Source organism: Diuraphis noxia, unplaced genomic scaffold (assembly GCF_037042655.1).
Source record: "Diuraphis noxia isolate RWA-SAM2 unplaced genomic scaffold, SU_Dnox_SAM2 contig0001, whole genome shotgun sequence".
Lineage (NCBI taxonomy): Eukaryota > Metazoa > Arthropoda > Insecta > Hemiptera > Aphididae > Diuraphis > Diuraphis noxia.
The window spans coordinates 73358791-73377999 of NW_028301711.1; the positions used below are offsets into that span (position 1 = coordinate 73358791).

General features: G+C 26.4%; 1 protein-coding gene across 1 annotated transcript; it reads left to right on the forward strand.

Moving 5' to 3' along the window:
- The first annotated feature begins 4175 nt into the window (after nt 1–4175).
- LOC107169564 (uncharacterized) lies at nt 4176–16011 on the forward strand. The gene is made up of 9 exons (XM_015519335.2): nt 4176–4611; nt 4989–5073; nt 10181–10265; nt 10348–12112; nt 12176–12351; nt 13127–13337; nt 13411–13722; nt 14910–14972; nt 15390–16011. Exons 3-9 carry the CDS (start codon nt 10230–10232, stop codon nt 15458–15460), a joined length of 2634 nt encoding a protein of 877 aa, XP_015374821.1. The 5' UTR covers nt 4176–4611; nt 4989–5073; nt 10181–10229; the 3' UTR covers nt 15461–16011.
- Nucleotides 16012–19209: the final 3198 nt, after the last annotated feature.

A 19209-nucleotide genomic window follows, 5' to 3' on the forward strand; every position in this document is an offset into this window, starting at 1 on the left:
AAACTGTGATTGTATAATTTTTAGATTTTTTTGTTTACAGAATTAACTACTTACCTGGAACAGTAATTAAAATTTTCAATTCTTGGTATTTAAAATAAACATTTTATACATTTTTAACAACTAAATAGTTTGTAAATTTTCAATTGAATAAAATTTGTTAAAATTTAAACTTTAAATGATTATAAAAAAAACTCGATTATACCTATGTTATTAATATTTTCCAACTGTTATTATATCAACTTATGGGGAACCTTGTATTAAATTTTCAAGTTTTTTCACCGATAGGTAACTAAAATTTTGTTGACGTTTAAAGAATAAAAACTAAAAAAAACGGAAAATTTCAAATGCCTAATAACTTTAAAATATTTGAAATATTTTGAAAATGTAACGGTATTCGTTTAGTATGTGACCTATCTCATATCTGGATTACCTGGTTTAGTGTGTGACCTACCCAGTGGCGAATATAGGGGGGGGGGGGGCCTTGTGGGCTTTAGTCCCTCCCGAAATTACAGTATTAACTGTTAACTATATTGTAGTCTCTAGGTGCTAGATAATTATTGTTAGTCGCTATATATTATAGCCCACCCCAAAAATTATTTCTATATACGCTACTGGACCTACCAAGACGATTATCTATGTGATGGGCATGGGCAACCTATGTTTGCTTATATTTATAATTATATCATATTATATATTTACTGGTTTTTACCAATAGATATTTTGTCATTCTGACATAATCGACAATATTGTCAGTACGACCAGTACATGTTCTGTCGTTAATCCGATATCGCGTGTTTAAAACTTAAAAATGTTGACAGTCAAATTGTATACGATTATTTTTTATTATTATGATTTCTACTTTTTTGATGATGTATCAAGTATCAACACGCAAGATAAAATTTTTTTTTAATTTTTAAGTGATGTACAAAAAGTGTATTGCCAAACATAATTTAATTTTATGAATTTTTTAGATTCTGAACGAAGTGATGAATGTATTGATTTTACAATGATGTGTGTTTTTTTTTTTTTTTTTTTTTTGTGTCTGTGTACAGCATAACTAGTCGAAATAATGCTTCGATTTCAAACTTTGGGGGTGGTTTCCGATGTAAAATTGAAGATCCTTGGTGCATTATAGAGGTCAAAAGTAAACATTTTCCAACAGTTTTCAAAAAAATCGAGAAAAACAAACAAAAAAAATGACAGAAAAACGGGAACTTTTACGCAAAATCAGTTTTCGACCAAATCGATTTTTTTATATGGTTGTAATTCAAAAAATAATCACTTTAAATACTTGAAATTTTCACCAAATGTTTATGTTAGTGTTCTCTATATACAGTTTAATTTTCAAATTTTGACTTTTTTTGAGTTATTTATAGACCACTGAAATTTACACTTTTTTTGAGAATTTTTTTTGAAGTGTCGGTAAAAAAATGTTGGACGACCAAAAAAACTTGAAAATTTAATACAAGGTTCCTTATGAGTTTTTCTTATTGTAGCTAAAAAAAATTAAAAATCGTAAGTCACAAATTTTTTTTAATAAGCTTTTATAGTTCAAAATTTTACGAAATCTGTCGAAAATGTGAAAATTTGCAAGTAATTTTGAAGCTGAAAAATCATAAAATTTTTTGTGTTTATAACTAAAGATTAAGAATACATCACTAAGTTTTCCATAAGTTTTACTTCAAGTAGCTATAGAGAAAACTCGAAGCGTCATTATAGGAAAAATTTTAATTGCGTTTGAATTTTAAATTTTTACGAAATAGCGTAACGATAACGATTTATCCTGAAACGATTTTAAATATTTGTTATTATTCAAAAAGTATGAGTCCTAGATACTTGAAAATTTTACCAGTTATTAAGATTGACATTTCCTTTACATGATTTAATTTTCAAAATATTTTGACTTTTTTGAGATATTTATAGACAACTGAAATTTTCAATATTTCTGAAAATTTTTTTGGAAGTGTCGATAAAATTTTTTTGGCCCTATCAAAATACTTGAAAATTGAATACAAAGTTCCTCATAAGTTATTCTTATAGTAATCAAAAAATTATAAAAATACATAGGCACAATTTTTTTTATTAGCATTTGAAGTTCAAATATCGACTTAATACGTAAAAATTACGGCAATGTTCAAATTATCTTAGATAGAAATTCATAAAAGTTTTTCTTTTTAAATCTAAGATTTGTGAATTTAATACAAGGCTCCTATCATATTTTTACAATAGCAGTTGAAAAATAAAAGAAATATATTGTCACAAATTTTTTTTATAAGATTTTACAGTTAAAATTTTGACTAAATACATAAAAATTACGGCAATGTTCAAATTATCTTAGATAGAAATTCATAAAAGTTTTTCTTTTTAAATCTAAGATTTGTGAATTTAATACAAGGCGCCTAATATATTTTTACAATAGCAGTTGCAAAATAAAAGGAATACATAGTCACAATTTTTTGTTTAAGCATTCAAAGTTTGAGTTTTGACAACATATTATGTAAAAATCACGAAAATACAGAAATTATTTTAAGCTAGAAATTCATAAAAAATTTTCTTTTTATATCTAAGATTTTAAAATTTAATACAAGGCTCATAATATATTTTTACAATAAAAATTGAATAATAAAAGAAATGCGTAGTCACAATTTTTTTTTTACAAGCATTCAAAGTTTGAATTTTGACAACATATGTAAAATTCGCATATTATTTCAAACTAGAAATTCATAAAAAATTTTCTTTTTAAATCTAAGATTTGAAAATTTTTAATAATCTATAATATATCCTAGACAGATAAACCGTCTTCGCTCAGAATCGTTTTTTGTATACAATGATATAATATCATTGGATTCAAAATTAATTCCATCCATTACAGTAACCCACTTGTAACCTACTGTACAGCAGAGCGACATACACGACTTACCCTCTTTTTTATATTGATATTTTGTTGACTGATATTGAATATAATCCGTAATTTGTAATAATAAAATAACCTAATTATATAATTAATTTGACTGTTTTAAATTAATTATCGGTCTGGTAGGTCACGCATACAAAATAAATATCCTATACGGTAGATCACACGATCGGTAGGTAGGTCACGTACTAAACGAATATCAATTTATCAAAATAAATATAGAAAATTCTAATTTAAACATTCTGTGAAAATATCATGTATCTACGATACCTAACCTAATTTGTTTTAAAGTTACACAAATATCTAAAATAGGTTTTCTCAAAAATTGATTATGCGTAAAAATTCCCGTTTTTCCTTAATTTTGTTTTTTTTTTTTTGTTATTTCCAGTGCTTTTGAAAACTACTGAAGATTTTAAAATCTGAACTCAATTATGCACCAACTAGATTTACTTTCCATCCTGAAAAAGTACTGAAGTTGAAAATCGAAGCATTATTTTGACAACTTGTCGTGTACACACACACAAATATAAGAAATAATAAACTAATACACATCACAGAATAATTATTCTTTTTCCAAGTGTACCTGATATGACCATATTTAGTATAATATAATAGGTGCATATTTGAGCTTTTTTTTAGTGCATATTGGTATGCACATGGGTATTTCATTGTTTCTTAGATCTTGGCACATAATAATATAATATGCCGAATTACTGATGCATAATAATGAATAACATTACAGGTAGTTGTGATACACATTAAAACATTTAACAGCAAAAATTGTAGATAACGAAAAAAAACAGATAGCCACTCCTTCATAAACGCTACGTGGGTTATCGGTATTTTTTTTTTTTCGAAGTAATAGAAACAAGTCTTATAAAAACACAATAAATCTCTCAGATAATTAAGGAGTTTTATATAGAATTTGTACTCTAATGTCATATGTCGTTAGTTATATTAATAGAAACTAAATACTAAGTAATGACTGTCTAGTGATGGACACGATGGTATCGGTATGATATCATTATCAAAGTATATTCGACAGTCGTCCGTGCACCGTCGCAGTGGCGTAAATCGCGTAGTAAGGCTTATAAAAGCAAAAAGCTTAAAAACATTCACTCCTCCCTTCATCGTCACCACCCCACCAGAATCCACACTCGCGTGACCGACCCACAATCTCCGACGCGGCGGAGACGTTCGGCATCATCAGTGGCGGCAGTAAATGGTAAACATCGCGTTATCAATGTCAAGGACTGACATTATCACACACACACACACACACAAGCGCATACGTGCGCACGTACACAACATCATAACAGAAGCGAAGTTATTGATTATTTTCGGCCAGTGTCAACTCTTGAAATTTGCGTTTCGTCCCCCATATTGTTTTGTTGATTTTTTTTTTGTTTTTTTTTTTTTTTTTAATCCGTCTAGTTTTTTTCTCTTACCACTCCGAAAATATTTCGATTCGTCGAAACGAGTGAACAACGTTCGCGGGGGGGCCGACCGTCTGCGTTTTCCGTTTGCACGGTCGGAGGAATGACGACGACGACAAGGCGACAACAGTGTCGATGATGCCGACGATGGTACGCGACTAGTACGATATTCGTGACTCGACGGCGTTCCGTGGGCCCACAGTAGTTGTGCCACTCATCAACGTACACGTTCGAGACAGAAGCGGAGCGCCGCCGTGTTAGGTGAGTTGGATGATTGGTTTTTCTATTAGGTACTATGTACTTTTATTCATGCATAAGACAAACCAAGGCTCAAAGACGAGGGCATCCAACTCGCATCATCGAGTCCCATCTCAATTATGGCCTTTCTGTCGTCTCACTATCCACTCCTCGATTCATGCATCAATGTACAGTGCTCTAAACCTTTCAATTAAGCTCCTATACCTATAGAGCAGCGGTCTCGATTACGTGGCCCACATTAAAATTAAATTATACATTCTAAAATCAAAAGTTCAAGAAAAAACATTTGTGTTATTCATGAACTTTTCCTAACAAAATAACCCACCTCATTTTATTATTATTATTATTATTATTATTCTATTTATTTATTTTTTTTGTAGAATGGAGACAATTAACGGAACAGCATGATTTGAATCTCATCTCTGGACTTAGATATTTTTTCCTATTAGAGCACCTCTATTGTATGTAAGTGAATTTAATTATAAGCGATAAGTATAACTACCTATATTATACAAACAAATTTGTGTAGCTAGAAATTACAAGTTGTCTCCATATTTGGATTATATATTGTTTTACATGTTCTAATTTTGGAACTAGTTAGAAAACACCTCGCGGACTTATAAATAATAACCATTCAATAACTTGTTTTTTTTTTTAATATTCTCTATTATAAGTACTCGTACGTATACAGTATAAATTTCCTACTGATGTAGACACATGTACATACATCTTGTTATAAATCAATTCTTTAATATTAATAATGATTAATGTGCTACAAGGTACCTCTATCTACTATGTAAACACAATTTATAAAGTACTTATTTATTTATTAGTTATTTTTTTTTTATATAATTTTAAATTATTAGATAGGTATTTAAAAATTATTTTAAGTTTTACCTTTCAATAATCAAAATCAAAATAATTTATGAAAAATGTGCATTAATTCTAGTTTAGCTATCGTACAGTTTTTTTGTTATTATTCCTATGAAGTTTTTGATGAAAAAAATTAAGGCAATTTAGAATTTGTTGATCGAATTTAGTTTTGCATTATGATTACACAATAATTGAACAATTGACATACCAAAACATAATAGTATGGTATTCTTTGCCCGGAGTTTTTGTACTTTTGACTATTTTGTTTGAACTCTGAGACCTACTCAAGAAGGTTTTACCTAACAAGTTAAAGTAGGTTTTTGATTTTGATTATCTGAGCAGATGATCAGATCAGGTGTACATGTGTCGAATCCAGATACTAAAATCACACATTTCATGAACTGGATATCCAGATTATGAATTTTGACGAAAATATATTATATGGGCATCCATTTTGTGAAATGGGCAATACCTAGGTTACCTATATTGTGTACTTTATGTAATTATTATAAAACAAGATTGTTATGTTATTTTGCAATAAATAATTATATTATCCCAATTATATCACTTTATTTTAATGTATAACTAAACTATACTCGAGACTATACTATACTTTTCTATATTGTTCTATGAACAAAATAATTAATTGATTGATTTAAATAATAATTCAAAAAAAAAGGATTGCATAAACTTAGAACAAAATATGGTTCACTTAAAGGATGGTTCAGTAGTGAATTTTTGAAAAAATTAACAACTCAATATTTCTTAAGTTGATAAAAATGTTGAATTTTCGGTGTGAGAAATAATTAAAAATATTTCAGGAGAGAAAGGATTTTTGTTTTGTTTGTGTAAGGCAAAAACTCTTTGCCAATTAAGTAGGTATGCTTGTTTTATAAATAATAATATGATATGTAACAGTCAATGGCATAATCAATTGTCATGTAAAATAAATAATAAAGAAGAAAAATGTATACTCACCTACCTAGACTTCATTAATTATTATCGGGATTATTATTTAAGTCAATCAATTATTTTGGTAATATTTTTGTTCATAGAACAATATAAAAAAGTTAAGTAATAAATTATTATAGTATAATATTATAATATAATTATTTATTGCAAAATAATATAACAATTTTGTTTCATAATAATTACACAAAGTACACTATAGAAGTATGGTTATTGTACATTTCATGTAATGAGTGATTTCACTATGTGGACCAGACATAATATGCATTAATAATAATTTCAAAACAAAAAATTCACTTGGAAGCTTAACTAGAATTGTTTTGAAAATATGTTTATGTATAAACCTAATTTACCATAATTTAAGCACAGTGAGACTTCCATAATACTTCCATTTACCTATTACAGTCTTGTAATAAATTTGTATTTTTTAAATAGAAATACGTATATTGGTAAAAAAATATTAAAGATCCCCTGTACATTTTAAAATAATCAAGAATAATATATTCGTTAAAATTTATATATTGGCAATTCTAGTTTTCAAAAATTTAGACTGTCTTCACTCAGAACTCAATTTTATTTTTGTTTGTGTATGTTTTTTTTTTTTTTTTTAATGATTTATCGTTGAATTTTAATTTAACACTTTCATTACATTGGCTTTCTCAATGACAAAGAACAAACATACACTCAATACCTACTGAACAGCAGAGCCATTACCGGTAGTTACCTACTTGCCCATTTTTTTTTAAATTCAAACTGTATTCATCAGTTACTTACATAGTATTTTCCAGGGTATTTTTCATTATTATTCAGTATCTATAAAAAAATATTTATTTATTTAATTTTTTATTAAAACATTAATAATTTAGCCACTCCTAAATATTTTACCTGGTCTTTGCCTATAGATAGGTATGCTAGTATTACCATGACTAAATATATAGTTGTGATCACATTTTTTCTGATAGTCTATTACTCAGTTCTCGAATTCTCATTAACTATTCATATTATCAATACTAGATTATACATTAAAAACTTATTTAATTTAAAATTATTATTTTTGATTTTTTGAATTATTTTGATCAATGAAATATCAAGAACTACAATAGGCTTGGTGCACAAGTTTTTACGAGAACCTAACCTAAAGTGATCATAGGTTCTTATCTATTTATTCATGAGTATAACGAGCATAATATATTATTGAACCTTTACTATTATACAATATTATAGGACTATAAACTTGCCAGTGTCTAAATGTATATACCTGATAAAGTCTGTAATTAAGGGGGTTTACAAAATAAACCATTATATATATAGGCATCATTTTTTATCACAACCTTAAATGGAATGATCATATATACTATGTCTTGAACTTAATTAGATAGTTATTTTATAATTCAAAATATTAAAAAAGATTTCAAACTTGAAAAATATTAAAATAATTTATTTTGCACTTACCCAATCTCTAATTTCTCGCAGAATTTGTGTTTGGGGGGGGGGTTGCTTATAAATCACATCTTTATTCTCTTAATATTGCAATTAATAACTTGTTAAGGGTAATCTAGGCTGTACCTGGTTAGATTACTTTATTCTGATTTTACTATCGATAATCTTAATTCCATCTACATAATACATTTTGTATTATATTATGTACTACTATAATTTTGAATTTATAAAGTTTAATCATTATTTTAATATTAGGTCTAAAAATAATTCTTATATTAGATGCTACAACATTTGGCCAACATTGCCCCGTTAATATTGGTATTGAATTATGTAAAAAAATTGAAATAGATGTAAAAAAATTTAATTGATTTAAACACGGGTTTAAAAGGTTTAAAATGCATTAAAATTATTTTTCATTTAATAACTTTTTCATTGCAATATTGTCTTCTGCAAAATATTGTGTTCACAACAATAAAATTGGTAATCTCCCCACATAAATTATTTTATTTATTGGTTTTATTTGTTTATTTATATTTTTTGTTCTTTCTTTCTTTTATAACTGGATTTGTATCTTAATTTAACTATTATATCTATCAGTTCTTAATTTTAATTTATTGAACTCTCTCTCTCTATTTAGCACAAGCCTAGCTTTTAAGCAGGGAATCAAAAACTTAATAAGATTTTTTTATATATTAATTTGTATAAATAAATGTTGTTACTGTTATTATTATTGTTTTTGATATTAATAAATATTATTATATATGTATTTTATGTCCATAGTAAACTGATAAATATCCAATTGCATTTTTATATGACATTTTAATTTTAGGCTTAAAAAATAAATAATACCTAGTTAGATATTTGGTCTTTTTAAATGCTAATTATAAATTTACGACCTATTAACACTTTAAGTTGGAATTCTGTTCCATATCTGTAAACTAAAATAGGGCAATTGTAACCTCTTAACATTACTGTGAGTCAAACCTAAAAATATACCAATGTATCTAGAATAAATACAAATATAGTTATTTAGCACACTATGTGCTAGATTAAAGGCATGTGGGCATGCAGCCATTATTAACATTTATAGCTACTTAAATAGTCATTAAATGATTTTAGATAGTATCTAATAAATGTTGTATTACAAATCTAAATACGTATATTAACGACTGTAGAAAAATTTCTAATATTCATTATTTTAGTGGAGATACTTATAATTAATTATATATAATATATACATGTAATGTATATTTATATATAACAATGTTATATTTGTATGGTTTGCAGAAGAAGATTTAAAAACTTGATGACAATGAAATATTTCGCAATTTTGTTTGTAGCCATAAAGCATGTAGAAACACTGTTATTCAAATTGTGTAAAACTTAAATATTGTAAAATAGAAAAACATAATTTATAATTATAAAATGTAATTAATTTAATCAATTTATTAAACAAAATGTCACTAATAAGAATTTTAATAATTAGATTTACATATATGTAATAGTTTTTATAGAATCCAATAAAACTATTTAGTACTAAACTTAAGAAGATTTGATACCGACTGTTCTTTCGACTAAAACATTCTAATCTTTTGTCTATCAGTCCGATGAACCTAACAATGCGATAAGACGTTTAAGAACTGATTTGAATTTGTTGTTATGTCTTCTTGAGATCAGCTTTGCCACTTTTTCAAATTTTAGCCTTTAATCTTTTAAATTTGGATTTAAATATAGTAAAATTAAAAAATTTAATAAATATTGATTACATTGAATTAAAATTAGAAAAAGTGGCACGCCTGATCTAAAGAAGATATAATAATAAATTCAAATCAGTTTTTAAAAGTCTTATCACATTATTAGGTCCATCAGACTGATGGACAGAAGATTGGATGTTTTAGTCGATTTTATTTTGCTCGTGCTATGTTGTACACTTTGAAATGTGCATGGAAGTGCGCGAGTGTTTATTTCTAGCTGGTGGTAAAGGAGTCACTCACACTTATAATCAGTTACTACTCACACATAACCATGCCTTGCACGCACCTAATATAGAAATTGCCTATTTTTAAGTTCTTTAAACCGGTCGGTATCAAATTCCCTTAATTTTAATCATTTTTTACAAATATTTAATTGGTTGCCTTCGTTATTAATGTTATGATTTCTTTGTTTTGTTATTTTATGTCTTACTGATTATAAGTATAATATATTGATAGACTTAATTTTTCTTTAGTTTTATCATTTTTATTATTAAATAAATTTGTATTTAGTTATACTTTGTTGTTTCATTTTCTAGGGTATTAAATTGTTGATAACTCAGAAACTAAGAAATATCTCACTCTATTATGTTGCCCAATACGATTGCTGTATCATCTACTTTGGTAATTTGTGTTTTATTTAATTTATTTAAACAAACTTGATATTTAAAAATATGATATTTCATTTTAAATAATTGTTTTTTAGCCTAGAATAAAAAATAAGACATACAATGAAAACAATGAAAATATTTCATATTCAAAGTCAGTAGATTTTCAAAAAGATCGTAAAAGTTGGCCTTTGGCACAGGTAATGGAATGTGTTGATCTTGAAACTGTATCACACATTTCACCTTTGGGATCTGAAAATGAAACTAATGCTGTAGACTCAATTAATTCTTCTCACAATGGTTGTGTGACGGTTCTTCAGACAGATAATTTACAGTCGGAATCTATTAACGAATTGTGTTTAGATGGCCAACCGAATAATGTCTTAAAAATTGTATTGCCTCTAGTCAGTGAAAATGTGCCATTAAATAGTCATCCAATAGCAATCGAACACAATCAATTCTCTCAAGAAGAAAGTTATGTTGTTTCAAGCAATAATGATGTTCAATATTCTCCAAAACAATGTGTGGATATGCCAGTCTATGTAAATAAATATGTAAATAATAGAAATCATTCTTTACCTGAAGATAGTGAACTAAATCGATTTAGTTCAACTTTTGAAGACATAAAAACTCTACTTAAAGATGGTCTAGTGGATGGCCTTGATGAAATGCCGCCAGACTTTCAACCTCCACACCCACCACTGCTTTATAAAGTTTCTTCATTACCAAATCTTCTAAGTTATGATAGTACAAAAAGCCATCATTCGTGTTCATACTTAACTATGTGTGGAACTAAACACGAATTATTTATGAATAAACTTTGCAAAAATGTTGTTGCTAAACATGACATGTCTGTGCAAGTATCAACCGAATTATTTAAACATCAAAATCAAAAAATCTATGTCGACACAAGCTGCCAAACAGAAGATATTTTTGTTAATTGTCAAGTGAATAATGAAGTTTTGATACAGGAAATCTACCAAAATGATTGTCATAAAAATAGTAATGTTTCTAAGAAAGAACCTGAAATTAATACCAACAATGAAGATGAAATTAAGAGTAACATAGAAGAAGACTGTAACAGTCTTGATTATACAAATATTAATGTTTTTAATAAAAAACATGAACGTGGCACTACTGTAGAAAAAGAATTATCAGACATTAGTTACACAAATAGTAATGTATTTAATAAAGAACTTCAAACTAATACAAAAATTGCGGAAAATGACTGTACAGACATTGGTTATACAAATATTAATGTTGTTAACTCAGAATACAAAATTAAAACTAATGAAAAAGAGGACTGTGCAAGTTATGGTTATTCAGAAGTTAACACATTTAACAAGACAAATGAAGTTAATGCCAATGGAGAGGACTGTACCAGTATTGGTTATATCAATATTAATGTTTATAATAAAGATAATATAATAACTAATAATGAGAATTGTTTTAATAATGTTAGTTATACCAAAATTTCAACTTTTAACAACAAGGCTTGTGAAGTCAAACACAATGAAAATTTTGTTAATATTGACTATACAAATATGAATGTAGTTGAGAATGGAAATGAAGTTAATGCTAATGAAGAAGACAATTTAAAAGTTGATTATACCAGTATTAACATATTCGATAAAGGGCTTGAAGAAAAGACTAGTGGAGAGGACTGTGTTGACATTGGTTATACAAATTTTAGTTTGTATGACAAAGAGCTTAACATTGATTCTAATGATGATTGTGGAAATTATGCAAATGCTAACATTTTAGAAGAATTTGTGAATGAACAAATAAGCCTTAATAATATTGATGGAGATTTTGATTCATTTTTATTCGGACCATTGCCCCCATCGCCCATTGAAGAAATTGGTAACAATTAAAATACCTTATTATTTCTGATTTGATTAATTTATCGTGATGAATTTTGTGTAGTTTCAGAGCTACCTATATTGAACGGCGTTGAAACAAAAAGAGAAAATTCTGCTCCTGTACCTTTCGTATTTGATGTTTATAAAAATGAACCAAGTACTTCAATAATTAAATCTCGATCAATAGACGCTGAATTTTCTCATAACTTTCAGCAACATCAAAAAATTGGAACACGATCTGTAAGTAGTATTTATTTAGTTATATTTACATATTTTCACTATTTATATAAACATTACACTAATTATTTAGTGGCGTGCACTGTACAATGTAAACATTCAAAACTTTTTATCTTAAAAAATTAATTGAATATTATTTTATATTATTTACTTACTATAAATTCACAAATTTCACCTCTTGATTCTGATAATTGAACTTATAATATTCATTATTATAATGGTATTAAAGCTTAAGTCAGGTTAGTACCTACTTTAAATATTAATTTCTGTTAAATGAATTATTTTTATCTTACTTGATTCACTTGTCATTAATTAATTAATTTTATAAAAAAAATAATTTTACACATTATAATATCTTTTCTTATAATAATTAAATTATTACAAAAATTACAAAAATTACAAAAATTACATAAGTAGATGCATAAAAAAAAGTATGTTAGTATATTCATCAAATAATATTGTAACATGTTGTATGTAGTAAATGCACATTTATAATAATATGTAATTTATAAGCAAAAATCAAAAAATATAAAACCAATATGGCTAAAATAACATTTCTTTCAAATTTAAAAATATCTTCTGCTAGTAATCTATAAAAAACATACGTAATATTTATCGACTCGACTCGCAAATAATAGTTATAAAATATTAAAAATATATTTTTTCCCTAAAGCAAAATAACAAATTAATTAATTAAGTATTACCTAATAGTATTATAATTTTAAACTAATTAATAGGTATTTATTTAATCTTAATTAATGATTTTATGGAATTATAGGTGCAGTCTGAAAGAAGAACTTATCCATCTGAAGTACCTGTTTCTGATGGATACCCAAAACCTTTGATGCTTAAAACCAGTATTCATCCGACTACCATTGAAAAATTATCAGATATTTCGAGCTCATTGCCTGATACTCCACTATTAGGAAGATGTGATTTTCCTCGTCAGTATTCTGCCACTGGAACTAAAACAATGACTCAAATGTCAAGTAAGTTCAAAATAAAAAAGGGTATAACAAAATATTTTAATTATTAACTTATTGTTCTCTGTGTATAATACAGATAGTAGGAGTATCAACATGAGAGGTGCTGGTCATGGCTCTAGCATTGGTTTAGGTCAAGCAATGGCTGGTGCAGAGTTGTTGCACCTGAATGGACCTGGTAGGGGATGGTACCCACGGCAACGACAATTTCGTCCTGTGTCAGTAGAACAGCTTGACAAATTGGCTAGCAAAAGCCCTGTGGGCCACTCACAATGGGATTCTCGGGAAGGCCATAAACCTGTTACATTACCCCCTAACCTTACACCAAAATTCTTCCACAGGTCTCCTAGAGAAGCACTTCGACGTGTCACTAGTCTACTTATTAGAAAGGGTATTATTGAAATTTATTTTGTTTTAAATAAAATATTTTTTATTCAATTTAAACATCATAATGTATACATTTTTTCATTGTTTGCATGTTTGGGAATTAACCCCACCCCACCCCCAAAATGTTTTTGAAAAAAAATACTAATGGTTTGAAAAAAGAATAAAGTGCTATTACACAGTCCAGAGTAATGTGTATATAATAAAAGCTCAATCTATGGCATGGCAATGATACTGTAAACACCTACATTTTATTTTCCTGTTTTGTCTATGTTTTGCTACGGCCAACAAGCACATCTTATCTTTATTACTTATAATGAGTTTAATATTATACTTTAGTGTTTTACTTTCTACTTAGTACTCTCTAGTCGGTAGTGCTATTTGAACGATTAATATAAAATGAGTCAAACATTTCAAAACAATATTTCAATATTTTTCATTAATTTGCGCCAGTTAAAAAAAAAAAAGCTATCGGAAGTCGATGCTGTACCAACAAACGAGATGTCTATTCGTCTATATTATTTTTTAAATTTGTTAGTGACTTTAAAATAAAAATCTAAATCTGTTTTTCTTTTCATCAATAAAATATTATAAAACAATATTAGGATTATAATATTGTGATAAAAATAATATAAAATATACTTAAAATGGTTTTTAATTTAATAATTATATTTATACTGTCATATTGATATTATAGGATATTATACATTAGTACATTACATTTTACATGCATAAAAATGTGTTTATTTAATTTTAAAACAAAATGTTGTTCAACTTGAATTTCAAATGAAACAGTTTAAAAAATTTTATAATTGTGTAAAACAATTAAAATACAAAGATGTTGATTAGTGGAATTTAATTAAGAATACTGGAAAATGAATTTAAAAAGGAAAATAATATAATCTACACTTAATTGTTTTTGTTAAACTAACATACTAATTTAAACTAGTGTTTCATTTCATATATAACATTTTTTTAATAACTCCCACCAAAATAAAAACCTGGATACGTCACTGAATTGAATATCAATTGACCATTATCAAACACTTTCCAACATTCAAATAATATTTTATTTTATTTTTATACTAAAAAACAATTACTTACCTACCACTTCTATGTTCTATGTATAGTGTATAATATTAATTACATAGTTATGAGATTTAAGATACCCAATAATATTTTATTTTGTTTCAGGTAATACTAACAAAAGTAATAAATCTAAAACTGTATTCTCTTCTTCAGTCATTGGGCCACACGGTAATTTATAGTTATTATGTAGTATGTACAGATTTTAGAAGCTTCTAAGCATATATAAATAAAAATATGAATTTCAAAATTAAACATTTGAATACAATTGGTTTTTAAAATTAGAAATAATTAATTAGAAATTAGCTTAACGTTTTAATAAATATTAAATGATTTATCAATATCTATTTCAGCCTATAATTCTTTATAATAGTGTATGTTAATACTGTATAGAATAATTTTAATTACCACTTATCAGGATGTATAATATAATACAATATCAAAACACTTATTAATTTAAATTATATTTATAATATGTCATAAATACAATCATTAGTGATATTATTTATTAGATGTAAAATTTGAACTATCATTATAATTTATATTTGTATTATTTGAGAGAGTATTTACAATTTTAATCAATTTTAGGAGATATAAGTGAAGAATGTGTGACCAGTCAATCCAAACGTGGGTTTTTCAAAAGCTTATGGAGAAAATAAGACTTTTTATAATGTGCAATCAAATAATGTGGCCATAAATCTTAAATTATTTATTATTTAATTTATCACAACGCTATTTTCAAATCTATGTTTATTGTTTTAATCTTGTGTTTACTTTACTAACTTTTACTATATAATTTTTATATGTTTTTTTTATCTTTAATGAATTTTGACATTAGTGATAGAATTTTTGACGATATATATATGTATAATTTTTTTAACATAACGTTTAATCTTTTATTGTTTTTTTTTTTTTTAAATTATTATTATCATTGTAGATTTTTTAGATTGGAATAAATAATTTATACAAATATATAACACCATGGTGTTATATCAATCACTTAAATAATTAGCTATTAAAAATTACTGGAAGTATATTATGATTTAAATTATTTTAAATAGAACATACTCTGTTTAGTGTTCTAAGAGTCAGTATTATTAGATATTGTTTTCTATAACTATTTATTATTAATAATTACTATTTTAATTCTTTTTCACTGTCAATTAAAATAATGAATTTATTGAATAATAAATGTTTCAGGATTATAGCATTTGATAATATGTGTATTACCTATATAATAATGAAACATTTTGGGGTAGATTATGGTTGTTGAACAATTTAATTTTAATATTGATGTATTACTGTGTAAACGAATTGTAATTATTTTTAATTTACAAGGAATGACGAAATAATATATCCACAAAGTTGTGAGATAGATATAATATTAGATTAGACCTTCTCATACTTATGTTTTACTCTTGAAAACATGAAAAATTAATTAGATTATAGTATCCTATCGCTCACTACACCATTTTGTAGAATAAATTTTATCTTATAATATGTACTGATACACTATTAATATGTAATATGTTTTCATACTTCTTCATTGAGTGTTTTAGTTAACAACATTTGTTAACTTAACTCCAATTAATAAATTAATTTAATAGGTAATAAAAAATTCATTGAAAGGATTTTAAAATAAATGAAAATCACTTGTTTAGTAGCTAATATATCAATGCATATATTAATATTATATTATTATATATTATGTAATTTAAAAACTGTTGTAGGGTTGTATAATTTAAAACTTTATATTTCACTCTGGAGTCTGGGTTGATTTAAATTTTAGTATAAACATGCTTACTTTATTGTTTAACCTTACAATTCAAAAATAAAAAACTCAAACATTTAAAAATGTGGTATAAAAATAAATTGGTACTTTATTTTTTACTTATAACTTTTAAATATTACATAATATAATATACAAGCCTGTGCATAAACAAGTTAAAAAGTTAAGGTTAAGTTAAAAATTAAGTTAATTTTAACTTTTTAACTTAACTCTTAAATTTAATTTTCATTGACTTAACTTATTTTTATTGATATAAACTTAATAAATAACGAGTTATTTTTAATCAAATTCAAGTTAAGATAATTTATAAATAATTAAATACCTAATAAATTATATACAATTATTATTGATAATGCATATTACATAACCATTACTTAGAGTGAAAAATTAGAAATATAGTTGCATTTATTACTTGTTCCATCAACTAGAATTATAATTTCCAGACAAAAAATAATGATATCCTATCAAAAACATATATGTGAAATTAGAGTAAGGTTCTATATTATGATAATAATATGTGCCTCGGCTTTAGTTGTTGGAGTAAAAATCCAAGGCACATAATATCGAAATATAGAACTTTACTCTAATTTCACATATATGTTTTTAATGGAGTAAGAGTAATACCGTACAATTTTTGCCGACATATTGTATTGTGTTTATAATTACAATAATAGATACAATATATTACAATTTTAAAGTATCTCGGATAATGGAGAATGGAACATCTCTCAATGCACAGAACTTTGGATAAATACGTTGTAGAAGAAAAACTCTTAATTTTTAACAGCTTTGGTGGGTCATCGTATAACTGTGTAACGTGTCACAATTATCAATTTAAAGTGATAGTCAGATAGATCAGAAACTTTAAATCTTATTTTATGTAATAAAACGTAAGCTTTCCGGTTCACAAAACAAAACAAAAAAGTTTCGAAACGACCAGTTTTAATGATTTTATCATTATTTTTCGACTTTTCGTCGTATGGTTTATAAATACCAAAATGCCTGCGTCTAATATCTATACAGTAATATACCTATATTATATTGTATTGATGTAATGGGTTGGTGTATCGGCTACAAGAGAAAGAATGGAAACATTTCGATGGTTCCGTTTCGTTGTACCTGCAAATCGCCCGGCATTATTATCATCGTGTTTATCATTACGGAACAAATTGGTACATAATTCACATTGGATTATATAGGTACCTCGATACTAATTATGTTAGGTAGGGACCTATTATATATAAATATAATATTATCAAAATTTACAATTTAAATTCTTATAACGACCCGATAGGTTACCTGTCTAATAACAGTGGCGATCCATGCGTACATTTCGATGAGGCAACCATATACCGACCAAGAACTATAATATTATAATAATATTACAAATTATTAATTAATAATATCACTGAAGTGATCAGTATAAAATAAGTTATTAGTTATTATATAATATTATATATAGGTAAAAATTAAATATTAAGTGTAATACGTATTGATAGGCAATCGCGCGACCAAGGGGGTGGCTAACGGGCTTTAGCCCCCCCCCCCCCAAATGGCTAGCCCCAAAATAAAAAACAATCACTATATTATTCATAATTTAATTAATAGGTAATATTTATGATTTAATGCGGTACCTATAACATCACCGCTACGGTGCGACTTAAAACCGGAACAAAAACAAAATTAGTTAGTAAAAGATTGTAAACAAGCTTTAAGATTTCTGTACATATTTCAAAATAAATACTACCTACCTATTAATATTAAAATTATTTGAATTTAGAAAAAAAAATCCTGGGTGTGCCCCTGTTGATAGGTACTTACATAACATTCGGGGTAATGATTCGATAATATGAATTCTTCTTGCTCAACCCCACACAACCCTTATTAACGACGAGTCCATACTATGGATATTTCAATATTTGTATGGGATGAAGTGAACACTCCACATAAGTCCTACCATCTCGACACAGGCCTGAATAATAATAATTATTTACCTACCTATCAATATAAATGCAAGTTAGAAATTGTTTTGCATAAACTATAGCTAGTTAGCAGTTATATAGATTAGTTGAGTGACTACAAAAGTAGGTACCTAATGATAATAATAAACCTAAAGCCCTCGTCATTCGTCAATATCTTTAATACAATAGCATTTTATCTAGAGAAGACATTTGAGAAATAGAGGTGTAACAGGCAGGATACCTATGCTTAAAATTTATCAATATTGCATTTTGGCCTGACTATGTGCCTACCTATAATATTTCTGCACCAGTCAAAAATATTTAATTTTTTTTTTAATAAATATATTAATAAATAAAAATATTTTGTTTATATTAAATATTTTATGTATGACTGCAGTAAAAATGTAATGTCGATGGCGGTCAATGCAACAGTAATATCAATAAACATTAATCAATAATAAAAAAATAACAATTTATGCTGTCACGTGTATATATCGTGATATATAGATAAAAACAAATGAATGGAAAATGGCTCAATGTTTACATACAATGTTTTGATATTGCTGAATAATATGTTGGTCATCTCAACGGTGGCAGCACGAAAGTGGAATACAAAATATAATCGATATCTATGTATAATGACTTCGATGGCACGTCT